Source organism: Juglans regia, chromosome 6 (assembly GCF_001411555.2).
Source record: "Juglans regia cultivar Chandler chromosome 6, Walnut 2.0, whole genome shotgun sequence".
Classification (NCBI taxonomy): domain Eukaryota; kingdom Viridiplantae; phylum Streptophyta; class Magnoliopsida; order Fagales; family Juglandaceae; genus Juglans; species Juglans regia.
Window position 1 is genome coordinate 37,499,160 of NC_049906.1, and position 15,798 is coordinate 37,514,957.

The following is a 15,798-nucleotide window of genomic DNA, read 5'->3' on the forward strand; positions in this document are numbered from 1 at the left end:
AGTGGCAATCTAGGAAGGTCGGTAAGCAGTAGATCTAGCATCTTTGTGCTATCGCCAGAAAACTAAAAAGCAAATGACAAAAACACCTATAGACAAAGCCGACAATGGCTGGACCCTGGGTGAATCATATTTCTTTAGTGATAGTTGACTGTGGGTAGAGAGAAGAAAGACTAGTGTAAGACATGAATCATATTTCTTTTGCTTTTAGTTTTAAATTTATATTATTTATAAAGTGCTACTCTACAACTATCGTCCATGTTCAGATCATATTATATGTAGAGATGGGTGATGGTACTGATGCGCAAGCTTCCTAGTTCAAAATACAACTCCTTTTTTTTTCCCATTTTTCTTCTCACAAATTTTTAAACATCTTTAAATAGTTTTTTAAAAAAATACACCAATATTATATTAATAGTCACTTTTTTAACCATTAAATAAAAAAAAATTTAAATGCATGAGTTGTCAAACTGATCGAGGGGGCAAACTCATGGGGCATACTATTATTTTCCATGTATAGATATATTATTAGCTAAATGAACTGATGGTTCTGAGGATTAATTGAATTGATTGGTTTTTTTTCCTTAATGGTTAATAAAGTTATTATTAAATTTGTGTACATTTTTAAAAAATATTTATTTATTTTTAAATGTCTAAAATAAATAAATAAATAAATTATAATGATTGGTGCAAACTACTAGTACCCGTAGCAACACTCTTATCTTTATAATCGAAAGCTCTTTGTCGCAAATGTAGATATAGATCATTATCATGCTGCTGAAGGTGGGTAAGTAGTATTTAATTAAGAGAAATAATATTTGTATAGTTATAAAGTGGGTAAGTTACGTGTACTTATTTTTAAAAAAAAAAAAGTGAATAAATATCTATAGCGTCTATATGAAAAAATTAATATTTTAATATATAATGGACCACACTCTTTTTTAAAAAAAATATACGGTACTTATTTAATACGTGCATGATTGTATCTAGCATTACTCATAAAATAATATGAACTTGTTTTTAAAGCATTTTACAAATCTCTATTTCCCACATACACATATCCTAATGGGTTTAAAATAGCTCAAATATTATCACTTAATTAATGAGTCACAGTGAGACAATAATATCTCTAGATTTAGTCATCGTGGAACACAAATATCTTTATATTTCATGATAACTAGAAGTCTATAAATAACACTAAAGGGATAAAGGATTTTCATCTACAACATAATTGTGAATCAAGTCAGCTGGAGACACTTAGAGCCAGTAAAGTTGATAGGGTGATCATTCTTTCATAGTTAATTAGGTCAGATTCTCTATCAAACTAAAATGGAGGGAGATACGTTCTCTATCTGTTATTATTTATTATCATGAATAATAGAAAATCAAAGATCTAATTATTAATATTCATCTTAAAATATTTAACACTTTATTCTACACAAAAAATTATTTATTTATATTTACTTTTATTTTAACTGCTTAATAAGGGATGCATCCCCACGATTTCAAAAATATTTCTAAAGAGTAACGTTATTATGCCTCTAAATTTACGACCTGCCGACAATTAATGCACCATGCATGCATGTTCGTTTCCAGATTTATAAACTAAATATTAAAAAATATGGTGTCTACCAGCTTTACGTAGCCTATCACATTAATTAAAGTACTATGTGTCCCAATATTAATGTTCATTCATTTTCAGATACAACCACCAAGTTGTTGTATTTATTTATCATTAAATCTCACGGTTATCATAATTATTCATGAGTTTGTTGATGCAATATTATTTTCCAGCAGGACCGGAGAAGTAGTTGAACAACCCACAGTAATGAAAAGTTGCTTGATCCGGCCGGTAAAAACTCCATGGATGGATCATCTATATAATGTGTTCCAATTAAGCACTTAATTTCCATATATGTAATTACTCAATTATCTCTTACTTTTTTAAATGAATACCCTTACACTGGTTTAGTTATATAATTAATTTTTGTGATTTTAAAAATATTCCCTTTTAAGTAAGGTGTAATGCTATTCTTCATCTTTGATTTTGTTATTTCTGGTCACACTTGTTGATGTGATATATTTTAAGTAGCAGTTCATTTAAGTAGTTAAACAATATAAATGTTGACGATAAAATCAAGGATAAAGAATATCATTTCTCAATGATACACCTTCAAATCTCGGTTATAATATTTATTTTACAATTCATTTTATAATCAACCAATCCCGTCATGCTACACAAAACTATCCAACATTTTTAAAAGACTTGCTAATTTCCAGTTTTGCTCTAAACTTAAGTCTCGTTTAGTTACACAGATAAAATAAGATGAACGTTGAAAGTTGAATCAAATATTGTTATATTATTATTTTTTAATATGATTATTTGTTTTATTTGAAATGGTTGAATTGTTTATTGCATTTTGTTTGAAAATATAAAAAAGTTATAATAATTAGATAAGATGAGATATTTTGTGAAAATAAAAAAGCCCTTCTACGACTTGCCAACCATTATTAATCGTGTGGGAGGAGCTGTGAAACACTTCCATAATAGGGATTAAATAGAATAACTCAATTAGTCTACCATGAATAAAAAAATAAAATAAAAATATGTATGACGTGTGAGATGATGAGTATCAAAACTCTTGTTATATATGTAGAGATAGATCATTATCTTCATAGAAATGCTAAATGTAATAGCGATCCTACCAATTAATTGAATCAATTGTTTTTTTTTAATTTGTTTTTATGGTTAATGAATTGATTATTAGTGAATTTGTGTATTTTTTTTAAATACTTAAAAGAGTGAGTCCACCATTACAAAATTGATTTTTTAATGTGAGTCAAATTAACTTACTTTTTTTAAAAGAATCATGCGACACTTACACACTATATAACTGTAAATATCATTTATCATAAAATGTTTGAAAAATCCATGGTTGTTTTATTGATGGTTCGACAGTGCAGCCACTATATCGATGCAGGTTCGAAAATGCATGAACAATATGTTGGACGTCACTTGATCTGCCATGCACAACTGTACGTCGGGGTTTAATATAAGTACAAACACCGTTAGAAGGGTACGTCCTTTGTTAAATGATCTAAACATGGACATGGCAATTGTAGACATGATAATTATAACGTACAATATTAATCTTAATGTGCAAATTTAAAATTCATTTCACTTATAAAGATAATGTACATGGACATGGGGTTTTACCGATGCATGTAGTACATATAAATAGCTCCTTCAATTATGTCAGATAATGTTACACACATATACTTGGTTAAACTTTTAAATTTCTTCTGTTATTAGTGTAATTAACTAGCTAGCTAATTTTTAAAATGTTTAAAAGTGGTTAAAAAAAATAGAAGAAAATTAGTGTAATTTACACTATCAGGAGAAAACCTTTATGGTCTGACACGTCATGTAAACGTGGATGAATGACATTTACTACTGATGCGTCATGATATATATAGAGCCTGCAATGATGATTGAGCTATTGGTCTATCTATAGTAATATTCTATATATATATCATGGAATAATCAAACGCTCTTTCTCAGCAGATAATGATCATTATCATGCAACTCAAGGTCGGTTGGTAGCATTAAATGAGAAAAGGATAGGGAGCCGCTGCTCAACCACAAGTACTGCGATGGTGATTGATCAGATACAAATCATTATTATCATGCAGCTCTACCACATGTGTGAAGCAATAATGGTTTTTAATGCACAGACAACTACTTCACATCCTAGGCAAATGCCATACGTACTAATGATCGATAATGTCTTAAAATACACACACACATATATATATATATATATATTTATGTATATGATCTGAACATAGACAAAATATTGTGGTTGGGACAACATTAATATGGCAGCATACATGGCTATCAAGTACCACCACTCGTATCCCCAAGACCAAAAAAAGAAATAGTAACTACAACTACACCTGCTTAATTCGCCTTTCCTCGATCGAATGGCTTCCAGTGATTCTGTTGTGAAAGCCGGATACTGGATTTTCGGGCGTGACTTCAACCGGCCGGTAGATGCTATACCTTTCGAACTCTTCACACATCTTTATGCTGGCTTTGCCGAGGTCAACGCTAATGATGGCACGGTCACCATTCCTGAGCAATACTCGGTTCAATTCCGAACCTTCACCGACACCGTTAGAGTACGATCCCCTCAAGTGAAAACTCTTTTATCCATCGGTGGTGAAGGCTCTAACATATCTCCAGTGGTGGCAGATGAAAATACGCGTCGTACATTCATAAGCAGCTCCATAGATCTAGCCAGGTCCTACCGTTTCGATGGCCTTGACCTCTGCTGGCTGTACCCTAATTCCCAGACCGACAACCCTGAAAATCTCAGTTCACTCCTGCAGGGGTGGCGTACTGCCGCAGGGTCGTTGCTGCTAACTGCAACGGTGTTTCACCACCGGGCCACTACTAATTTCAATTATCCCATTCAGGCTATTAATGAAAAGTTGGACTGGATCAACGTACTGGCCGTTGACTTCTATACTCCGAAGTCCGACTCATCACCCGAGCACACAGGACCGGTTCATGCGTGGCGCAATCCTCGAGAGCAAAACAAGTGTGGAAGTGAAGGCATTTATAACTGGATTAACGGAATTGGTCCTAATCCTGTAAAAATTGACACCCAGAAGTTGGTCCTTGGCCTTCCATTTTATGGCTATAAATGGACTCTGACAGACAGCCATCAACATGATTTCTTTGCAGACGCGGCTAATCCACCAACTCCTGCAGCCATAGCGTTCAGAAATATCCAGGCGGACTATATCAACCTTAATAATGCAGGCCGTCTCGTGAATGATCCTGACATGTTTGTTGCCTCCTACTGGCATCACGATGTTACTTGGATTGGTTTTGACGATAAGCATAGCATCGCTACAAAGGTTAAGGAGGCGATTAGGGGATATAACTTGCGCGGTTACTTTGCATGGGATCTGGCCGCCGATGACGACAATTGGACTCTCTCAAAAGCAGGTAATAATTAGCAGCATGGATTCAATAATATTTTTATGAGTACTGCTTGCTATAGGTTTACGTAGTGATTTCAATCAAGTAAAACTTATAAACTATTGCGGCTAAATGTGATTTATTAGATTAAAAAAAATAATAATAAAATTTACATCTCAGATAATATAAAAAATGATCACCTCGGTATATCATGCATGCAGTATTTATTTAATAATGGAAATTATAAATTCTTTTAGAAATGAGAAAATCTATTTAATAATAAACCTTATTTTTTACACACCCAAGTACAGTATACCACTGGTTTAGAAGCTTAATTAATTTCCATATCAACTATATTGAAAAATATATATAATTGGTGTTTTCATTTTTATTATGTGTAGCAAATGAAACTCGATAGGTCTGTTAGGTCGTTTGTGACGATAACTTTTGTAAATAAATTTTAACCAGAAAACAAGAATCTCTATATATCCTAGCTGCTAGCTCTCTTTTCTGAAAATTTTATTTTCTATTTTCTAATGAACATAATTTCTCTTTCTTTTCGCAGCTTCCAATGCACGGGATAATGCGATTGATAATCCTGGTACTTCTTCTACTAGTACTAGTACTAGTACTATTACTACTGGTGGTAACACAACTACTATTACTATTACTAATACTGCTACTAGTACTAATACTAATACTAATACTAGTTCTGTACGTTAAAATATGACTACTGCTGCTGCTGCTGCTGGTGGTAACACAACTACTAGTATTACTATTGCTTATACTGCTACTAGTACTAATACTAATACTAGTTCTGTTAAAATATATATGTAACATATTATAAGCTGCTTGTATCATCAACAATAAAGCCAATGGCTAGCTGGCTGGCTATCATGCTGTGTACCTACGTTGTGTGTAATATTATTATTATTATTATTATAGAATCGTGTATTATTATTATTATCATCATCAATATGGTTAATCTTGTGACCAATTGTACGAGATGATGATAAATGTTCTCATGTCTTTCTCATGATTAATATATATTAAATATGTATTAGTTTTTATGTTTTTGAAAGTTTTGGAATTTTAAAATGGACAACCCTGCTTTTTTCATGAGAGTCTGATTTTAATTAATAATGAAGATGCGATAAATTAGGGTGTGGTTTAGAGCAGCATGAAAGCAAACAGAACCCTTGAATTCTGTAACCAAAATGCATAGATACAAGATCCCATTAAAGTCTGTCCGTCGGATTAGTACTAACTAGTACTGCCTTGCTGGGCCATTACAGGGAACCTGCCGCAATGGTAGTAATCAAAATATTAATATGGCTTGTCGCAATTGTCCCAAAATCCACCCAAATGGCCATTCCGTTTATCATTAAATCGTTGGAAAAAATCAATTGCAGCGATATATTGTCGCAAAAGTTGTAAAATTGCCGCAAAAGACTCGTTATTTTTCCAACAATTAAAATTATCATCGCTATTATATATTCCCAGCAGTTATTATTGCCGAAATGTATTATTTGCGGCCACTTTTAATCGCCACAAATAAGTTAAACTGACAAAAAAATTATTTTCGACGACATTTACTCACAGTTCTATATGTATATATAACCGTTGAATATAATTAATTTTCCTAAATAGTGCAACAATCCCTCACAGTGACTATTGTTTTAATACTACATACAGACACACAGATATATATATATATATATATCAATGAAATGGGAGATTTTGCTGGAAAATGATAAAAGCTCACTACCTATATGTTCTTGCTCAAAAATGCAATTGCACAAGTGGGAAGCACAGAACTAGACTTACAAATCATCTAAAAATCAATAACAAGTGTCACCAAGGACATAAAATCGCTCTGAATTTGATGACTTATCTACTCTGATGAGCATGCATCTAGGATCCACATCAAAACAACTCATTCATCCAATCATCTTTGGTACATTCCAATTTAATAAAGGACATTCATTCATTCATCCAAATTTTTGAAGATTCACATATATCAAGTTTTTCCATCACATCAAAGCCTAACAAATTTTTGCACTCCTCATAGAGTCAAATAACATTACCTCTATTTAAGTAGATAGATGATAGGCAACTATAAATCGACCACAAGCTGGCAGGGGTGGGTGGAACTCCATTTAATACCATTGTCATAGGCATGCAAACATCAATCTACCAATTGTATATAAAATACATAAATGTTGAGATTCATATCTCATGTGGTATTCCTTACCCTGTGGTACCGTTTTATGGTTCATAGATTTTGATGCAGATGAGGATGTGGGGCCTGAGGGATTGACTCCACCGAAGGAGTGCATGTGGTCACTTGGGATTACGGGATTTGTTTCCTACTCGTTTATATGTTTTGGTCTTTGTATTATATTTTTTGGGATAACTGTATAACTCTTTTTAAACATTTTATTTAAGTAAATATGTCGTTAAAATTCTAGTACTTAGTTGATTGACTTTAATTTATCTATTGCATTTTTGTTGTACACTTTCTGCTTGTACACACACTTGGCATTTATCGTTGGGATGTGTGACCTGTGTGTCATCATCCCGACGTCATGAATCCCACGTTTTTGTACGTGGGAGTCGGGGCGTCACTAAACACAGAGAGAGAGAGAGAGAGGGAGAGGGAGAGAGAGAGAGAGAGAGAAAGAGGGAGAGAGAGACAAATCGGAGGGAGGGAGAGTGAGACCAAGTTGGCTGTGAGGGGAAACTGCCTGGCGAGGAGCGACAGTGGCGTGTTGCATTCAGAAGTTGTAGAATAGAGAGAAAGTGAGATAGAGATGGGAAAGAGAGAGAGAGTGTGAGCAAGAGAAGAGGGGTTGAGAGATGGAGAGGTGTTGTTGGTCACGAGGAGTGGAAGGGGAGAGGTGAGGAGGAGAGAGAAGGAGAAAGAAAGGGAAAGAGGGAGGACGGGGAAGGGCGGAAAGGGACTAGGGTTTGTTTTAAAGGGGTCAAAATAGTGGCGTTTTGATGGTGGCCTTGGTTGACTTCTAAAGGGATTGGGCCTAAGATTGAGCTGGGCTGGGCTTCGCACCTACAAGGTCCATCTACACAGCCTATTTCTCTTTGGCACACAACTAGTAACAACCATGCTTGTGTTTTTGTAATAAACGATGCCCACTTCTTCGCCTAGCCCGTTTGTAGCTAAGCATCCTTAAGCCTCCCTCAATAGAGAGGCAACAATGTCAATTTGAGACTGTTACCATCTTACCTAAAGCCCAACGTCACCCACCAACAATCCAAGAGATGTCACTCAATTTTGGTATTAAGGTTAGTATGTTATGGTAGTAATATTAGTATGTTTTGGTATTATCTTTTGGAGTATATGGGATTGTATGTTGGTTTTACTTGTGGTTTATTGTTATTAGTCTTAATATATGAATCTATCTGAATGTTGGTTTTACTTGTGGTTGTTTGTGTATTAATATTCGAAGATTACACAAATGGGGTGTTCGAGCTTGTATGTGAATGATGCATTGGTTTTGTGTCAATATGTTTGAAGATTACACAAATGGGTAACTTGGAAAATATTTTTGTGACATTTGTGAATAACCTTTCTAATATCACAAATAACTATTATTTGTGACAAAGTTGGAGACCTTGATTGTTTATGTGACTAGGTTGAAGAAGGTTGGGATACTAGTGTACGAATGTTCTAGCATGATCTAGATTTCATTATGTGTTTATGTGAATACTATTTTTGTCAAGTTGGTTATTTATGTGAGAAGTTGCATGGAGAAGTTGGTTGTTTGTTTGAATTAAATTTGAGAATGTTGGAGAAGAAGGTTATTTGTGGGCTGGAGAAGGTTAGGAATCATGATACTTAACACCCTATTTTAGTCACTAATATATAACTTATAGCCCATTTAAAGAAACGCCAATTTAAAAAGTACTCATAGCCCATTATAAAAAAACATGCACTACTAAGAAATAAAAAGATCCAATAATTGGAAATCCAAAATAGGAAACGCTTACATAAATCACTAATATATATATAATAACCCATTTAAAAAAAATGACCCATTAATATAGAAAACCAATAAGAAATCACTAATAAGAAATAACCAAGAAATAAAAACATTCAATAATTGGAAATAAAAAATAGGATACCCTTGCATAAATCACTAATAAGAAATAACCCATTTACAAAAATGACCTATTAATTCTTAATCCAAAAATTAGGAACACCTAGAATAAATCACTAATAAGAAATAATCCATTAAAGTGAACCATTAATTGTTAATCCAAAAAATAGAATTCCAATAAGAAATCACTAATAAGAAAAAACCAAGAAATAAAAATCCATTAAACTCTTGTCATAAACATTGAGGTAAAAAAAACCAACTTTGTTTTGTAGCATAATTTATTTGGTAAGACAATTTGTTTTGAAGTGATGGGATTCTTAAGTGACAGGAAAAAATCACTAATGACTTGCATAAAATTTAGAGAAATGAACCAATAGGAATACCTTCCACAAATCACAATGGAAAAAATAACCTATTTAAATAAATTACCAATTAATTCTTAGCCCCAGAATAAATGAAATAATTGCATAAATCACTAATAACCCAAAACTTGTTCTTATCAAGAAAAAAAATCACTAATGACTTGCATAAAATTTAATGAAATGACCAATAGGAACATCTAGCATAAATTGCAAACGACAAAATAACCCATTTAAATAGATGACCAATTAATCCTTAACCGAAAATATATGAAATAATTGTATAAATTACTAATAACCCCAAAGTTTTTCTTATCAAGAAAAAAAAAAACAGCACTAATGACTTGCATAAAATTAAAAGAAATGACCTAATTGGAACACCAGCTTGCATAAAAGTACTGTTGTTTACATCCATAAATTATTTAGTGTGTTTGCATGATTGTGTTTAGGAACATTTGTAGAAGAACATTGAAAGTTGATATATTAGTAAGGATGGAATCTGAAATTGTAGTTATATTGTGTAAGTTGGAAGGTATATATCCACTAATATCATTCTTTGATGTAATGGTTTATTTGGCTACACAGCTGCCTTGTGTGGCTTTAGTTATCAGACCGGTCTAGTATAAATGAATGTTTCCTATTAAATGTTTTTTGTGGAAACTTAAGCGAATTGTGGAGAATAATGCTCATCTGGATGGTTTGATTGATTGATAAGTAATGACATATATTTTGTTTTATGTATTTCCATGGGGTTGATACAAGATTCTCGCATTCGGAACGAAATTATGAAGTTAGATATTTGGGATTTACATCATTATTTTCAGTGTTTTTTGAAAGTGTACGTCACATAGGTGCACAAAAGGGCTATGGTTTATGTGGACGAGAGTTTGATAGAGTCTGTCGATAGTATGAATTGAATAACTGCACAGAGATTGACATACTTGAGGTTAGTGATATGTGCTTATATAAAAAAGTTAAAGCTCAAAAGATATAACTAATATGTAATGTTATACAATATTTGAACATGTGCAGCAAATGCATTCGTTAACTTCAAGGGGAGGGCATAATTAACTGATGTAGAAAAAGAAGTACGAAGAAGAGTTCTTCACTTGGTTTGAACAAATGGTATGACTAAAATAATGTCTTAGTCTATATGAATGTAATAATCACTAGAATAGATTTTTTTGTTTGGTTGTGTTAATTGATGTTATTAAATTTATTAATATAGGTTGATATCGAGATATGGTGATAATTCAGAAGACGTTTACGTCTAATGAACTGTATCCTTTGGCACGTGGACCATCCAAGCAGACCATTGAATACTCAACACGTGTATTGTGTGGATATAGATTTCACAAGGTTGACAGAGAATGAGATAGGCTATCAGATGAAATAAAAAAAAAATTATATAAGACTTTTATATAAATACCACATGTGTGAACATTAATTATAGAGGCTTGAAGAATCCGGGATTGTATTGATGGTTCAACATTGACACAAAGTGTGCATCAAACGTGGATGATGGACTCTATGTATTGAGATTTGAGTATTAGACTAGAAGACCTTATGGTGCCTTTCCACAAACAGCAGGTGTGCACTCCCTGCACCACAGCGGATGAAGACAATCAGTTACAAGCTCATTGCCATATACAACAGCAGGACACCACGCAACAACAAGAAAAGTCTAGAAAGGAACAGTAAATAAATTATTACTACTCTCTACGGTTATTTGTAATAAAAACAATTATTTTATTTTGTTACTCATCTTGTACAAATACACTCATTCCTGTACAAGAATATCAATGAAGAAATTCTTTTACAATCATCTTCTATTATTCTAACATTGTATCAATAAATACAATTATTGAGATCGAATAGAGTGTAAACAAGTTGAATTTAAGCGAATATTTAAGACTTATTCAATGCTTATTAATGATAAAGTCGACATGAGAATCAAATTAAATCAATCCCCATCAATAATATTAAATAGGAACGTTACAAATACACGAACTAGCTAGACAACATGACAAACCCTTTCGAAGGTATAAATAATTCCCCACAACTACTATAAATGCAGAAAGCGATGCATAACTGTTAGATCATGACTAGCTAATTATAACTTCCATTTTCCAATTTTTAGTTCACTCAAAATTCTTAGAATATCAATATATATATATATATATATATTGGTTTTTAATACAAAGATATATAACTATTGCCGTCGTACGTACGTCTGTAAATGAAAATGATGATCAATTAAGAGAAATTCATATATAGCTAGTTTAATGAAGCCTTGCACAAAAGAAAAAAAAAAAAAGAATTTGAAGATGATATTTTCTTGGGTTATTTTCCAAAAAGATAGGGATCACCTAATTAATTTAGGCGGGGAGTGTTAGATATTTTAACATGAACATTAATAAATAGATCTTTGATTTTGTATGATCCACAATAATAAATAATAATAGTGAAAGACGTACCTTTCTCCATCTGTTTGATGAAGAATTAAATCTGGCTATGAGAGAAGGATCACCCTAGCAACTTGGCCTCATTAGTGTCTCCCGATGGTTAGAGGCACTCTAATGTTGTAGGTGAGAACCCTTTAACCCTTCAGTGCTATTTATAGATTTCTGGCCATCATGAAATCTAAGTCTTTGAGTCAGACTATAATTAGAGATAAGAGTTAATCTTATCTCTTAGGAGTTTAAATCCCATTATAACTCTAACACTATTTAAAACTCTATCAGATATGGGTGAGTGGGACATAGAGTTCAAATAGAACTCTTACAGGGAGTCCAAGCCAGCAAGAACGCACGGCCACAGTCGAAGCAGCCAAATTATCTGCATGTTGGCCTGACGTCTCTCGATCTGCCATGCAAAACTGTACGTCGGGGTTTAATGCATGGCAAGTAAAAACACGTACCGTTAGCTACGAAGGGTAGGTACTTCCGTTGTTAAATGATCTGAACATGGACATGGCAGTTGTAGACACGATAATTATATTAATGTACATACATTTTTATGTCCAAACTTAAAATTCATTTCATTTATAAAGATTGTCTGGGTTTTACCGATGCATGCATATGTAGACATATATTATCATGTAGCTAAAACGTAATATTCTAAACGTATATATATTACAATATGAGATCATGATCAGGTACTGATATTCGATACATTAATATATTGGTCCATCTTACGCAAGTCAAGGCCTAATCAATTTATTGGCCACACGTGTCTAGAGCCTCATCAGCCACGTGATGCATGCATTGTGGTTAATGGATGGATTTTGAATATACATGTATCTAATCCAAGATCGATCGATGTGGATTATGTTAAAATTAGTAGCTATCATTATTAAATTTTAATAATATATAGCTATCCATGTTGATGCGTGGATGAGCTAGCTGTAAGTTTCAACGTCCAAGCTGTCTAGGGACCAGTACATTTGTACGGACTAGACAGCAAAATGAACCAATCGAATTAAGGCATTCCCCAAAATTATAAAAAATCTTCCTAAAGCAATAATGGTTTTTAATACACAGACAACTACTTCACATCCTAAGCAAATGCCATACGTACGTTAAAGATCGGTTTTTAATGGTTTTTAATATATATGATCTGAATGCAAATTGAATGCACGAAGTAGACAACATGACAAACTCAATTATAAATGCAGACATAGATCATGATTATCATGCAGCTGAAGGCATGGGTTGGTAGCATTAAATGATCCGTACGTGGCTATTAAGCCTATAGTAATTTTAGTATAACACAACTTTTAGACAACTTTGAGAACAAGTTTGAATTTAAGCGAATAGTTAAAGACTTATTCAATTAATTCTTATATGATTAAAAATTGAGTTCGAGTTTATCGTCAACTTATATTTTAATTTATATTTAGGAACAACCATTTTTTTTGACATAATAAATTCTTTATATCATATATTCTAACTTTATCTATAATTTTAATGGTTAATAAATTAATTGAGTAAAACTCAAGTTTGATTAAACCAATCTTGGATAGCCAACTTATTTATTTACAATCCTAAGAGAGTTTTGAACTCAAGTTTTCTATTTAGAAAACTGAATCATATGCCATCAGACCATCAAGTTCATGGCATAAGATAAACATTAATAGATCTATCATGAATGTAGAAGAGAACGTAACAAAGGAAAGATCAAACAAACATAGGGGTGAGAAAGAAATTAGTTGCTCCATGCAACTTCATTTCTTTAATAAGAGCACCGTGAGTAGATTCTCGGGTCTGTTTAGGGATTTGCACAGATCAGTATATAATTTTTTTCATTATTGTTAATGCATTGTTCATATTTTTATTTATGTACTATTTAGGAACAATGCATGCTTGAACAGTAATAGAACATTGATCGATCCCGTACAAACCCCATGCAGGATAGGTCTCGTGTCCCAATCATTTTATATATAATTACTCAATTGCGTTACAGATTTTTAAATGAATACCCTTATTTTCTATATAATTAATCAATTACATTTATATTTTTTTGAATAAATACCCTATACCTGATTTAGTATTAATATAATTTATAGTGACTTAAAAAGAATGCTCTTTTGTGTAGAAATTAAGAGTAATTCTACTCTTTATATCCTTGATTTTAAGTTGCTTGTTCTAATTTTAAGTCGTTGACATATAAAATCAGTACTACTTATTAACGCACTACATAATTAAATATATGAGTGTGAGTGACAAAATCAAGGATGAAGAATATCATTTCTCGATGATACACCTGCAAATCTCGTTTACAATTATATTACAAAAATTAAATAAAACTAGATAATTAATTTTCTTATCCAACTTAAGATGAAATTAAAGAACTGCACCTTATATATATATATATATATATATATAGTTCTCTGAAGAAATTATTTAATTAGCAACTTGCTCTTAATTCCAGAACGATTTAATGTCCAAGAAATCGTGGGTTTTATGTGATCAGTATATATATATATATATATATATATATATATATATATATATATATATATTTATATATATATAGTACTTAGAGTTAACAAATGATCATGATCTAGATCGATCGGCCTCATGATGCATGCAATATTGTGGTTGGATGGATTGCGACATAAGACCTACTTTTATGAATTGTGAATTAATGCTTATGATGTTTTCATGACATGATACATACTTTTTCCGACCATAATGTCCGCCGAGAAAAAGCGCTATAATGTATACACAACTAATTCACGAGTAGTCCCATATCAAAAGTTTATAATATGAGAGGTACTCTTGAATTAGTCCATTTCATAAACATCAAGGCTTAATTTCTTGTTCATATGATGATGCATGCATGCATGCAAAAGTCTACAATATCATTTATGATATATGCATCATAAATCAATGCTAAACATGTAAGTATAATTGACATCATGGAATAAAAATAACAAGGAGTATTTGGACTTATCAACGATCGACTACTTGGACTTAATTCTAGCATACGCGGAATTAGATCAGCTATAAGACAAAGGAAACAGTCCCTACTACTTCATTTTTAAAGTAAACTTTTAATTCATTTACAATATAATATGATCTGAACATGGACATGATGGTAGTTGTAGACTTAAATATTGTCGAAAGACTTTTTCCCAAGTCACCCAAAAATATAATATTGAGCATTTCACCTAGCTAGCTAGCACTTTATAATTAAATTATATACATTTGAAAAAACTAAAAGCAAAAGAGATATAATTCATATCTTATAGTTAGAGCCGTGCTTCACCCAACGACAAGACTGAGGGCGTAGCACGAGAATGGCTCCCAACAAGACCAATGGGTCTTTTCTATTTTTTTCATATCTTTAAGCATTTTGGTTAAAAAATAAAAATATACAACATCATTAAAAAATATTTTCTTAACCACTAAGTAAAAATAAAAATTAAAAAAAAATTCACAACATCTTTGGATGGATCCGGGGTTGTATAAGACTTTTAAATAAATACCACGTGTGAACATTAATTATAGAGGCTTAAAGAATCCGGGGTTGTATTAATGGTTCGACAGTGCCACAAAGTGTGAGTCACGCGTGAATGATGGACTCTATATATTGAGATTTGAGATCGACTAGAGTGTAAACAAGATGAATTTAAGCGAATATTTAAAGACTTATTCATATAAGAATTATGTTTGAGTTTATCGCCAAGGTTATAATTTATATTTTGGAATAGCTCTTTTTTTTTTCTTTTTTCTTTCTTCTTTTTTAATTCGAGCAAGTTTGAGGATGTTTACGAATTTTTTAATTTTTGACATAATAAATTCTTTATATTATATATTCTAACTTTATC

At 32.2% G+C, this 15,798-nt stretch overlaps 1 protein-coding gene across 1 annotated transcript; it reads left to right on the forward strand.

The window, feature by feature from the left end:
• The first annotated feature begins 3,875 nt into the window (after positions 1–3,875).
• On the forward strand, positions 3,876–5,889 carry LOC109015642 (class V chitinase-like). The gene is made up of 2 exons (XM_018998105.2): positions 3,876–5,014; positions 5,553–5,889. The coding sequence occupies exons 1-2, from the start codon at positions 3,982–3,984 to the stop codon at positions 5,708–5,710; spliced, it is 1,191 nt and encodes a 396-aa protein (XP_018853650.1). The 5' UTR covers positions 3,876–3,981; the 3' UTR covers positions 5,711–5,889.
• Positions 5,890–15,798: the final 9,909 nt, after the last annotated feature.

Excerpts from the sequence above, each read along its gene's own strand:
- LOC109015642 (XM_018998105.2), top strand. The coding sequence starts at position 3,982 with ATGGCTTCCAGTGATTCTGTTGTGAAAGCCGGATACTGGATTTTCGGG. Across the intron at positions 5,015-5,552 it reads TTGGACTCTCTCAAAAGCAG|CTTCCAATGCACGGGATAAT; the intron begins GTAATAATTAGC and ends TTCTTTTCGCAG.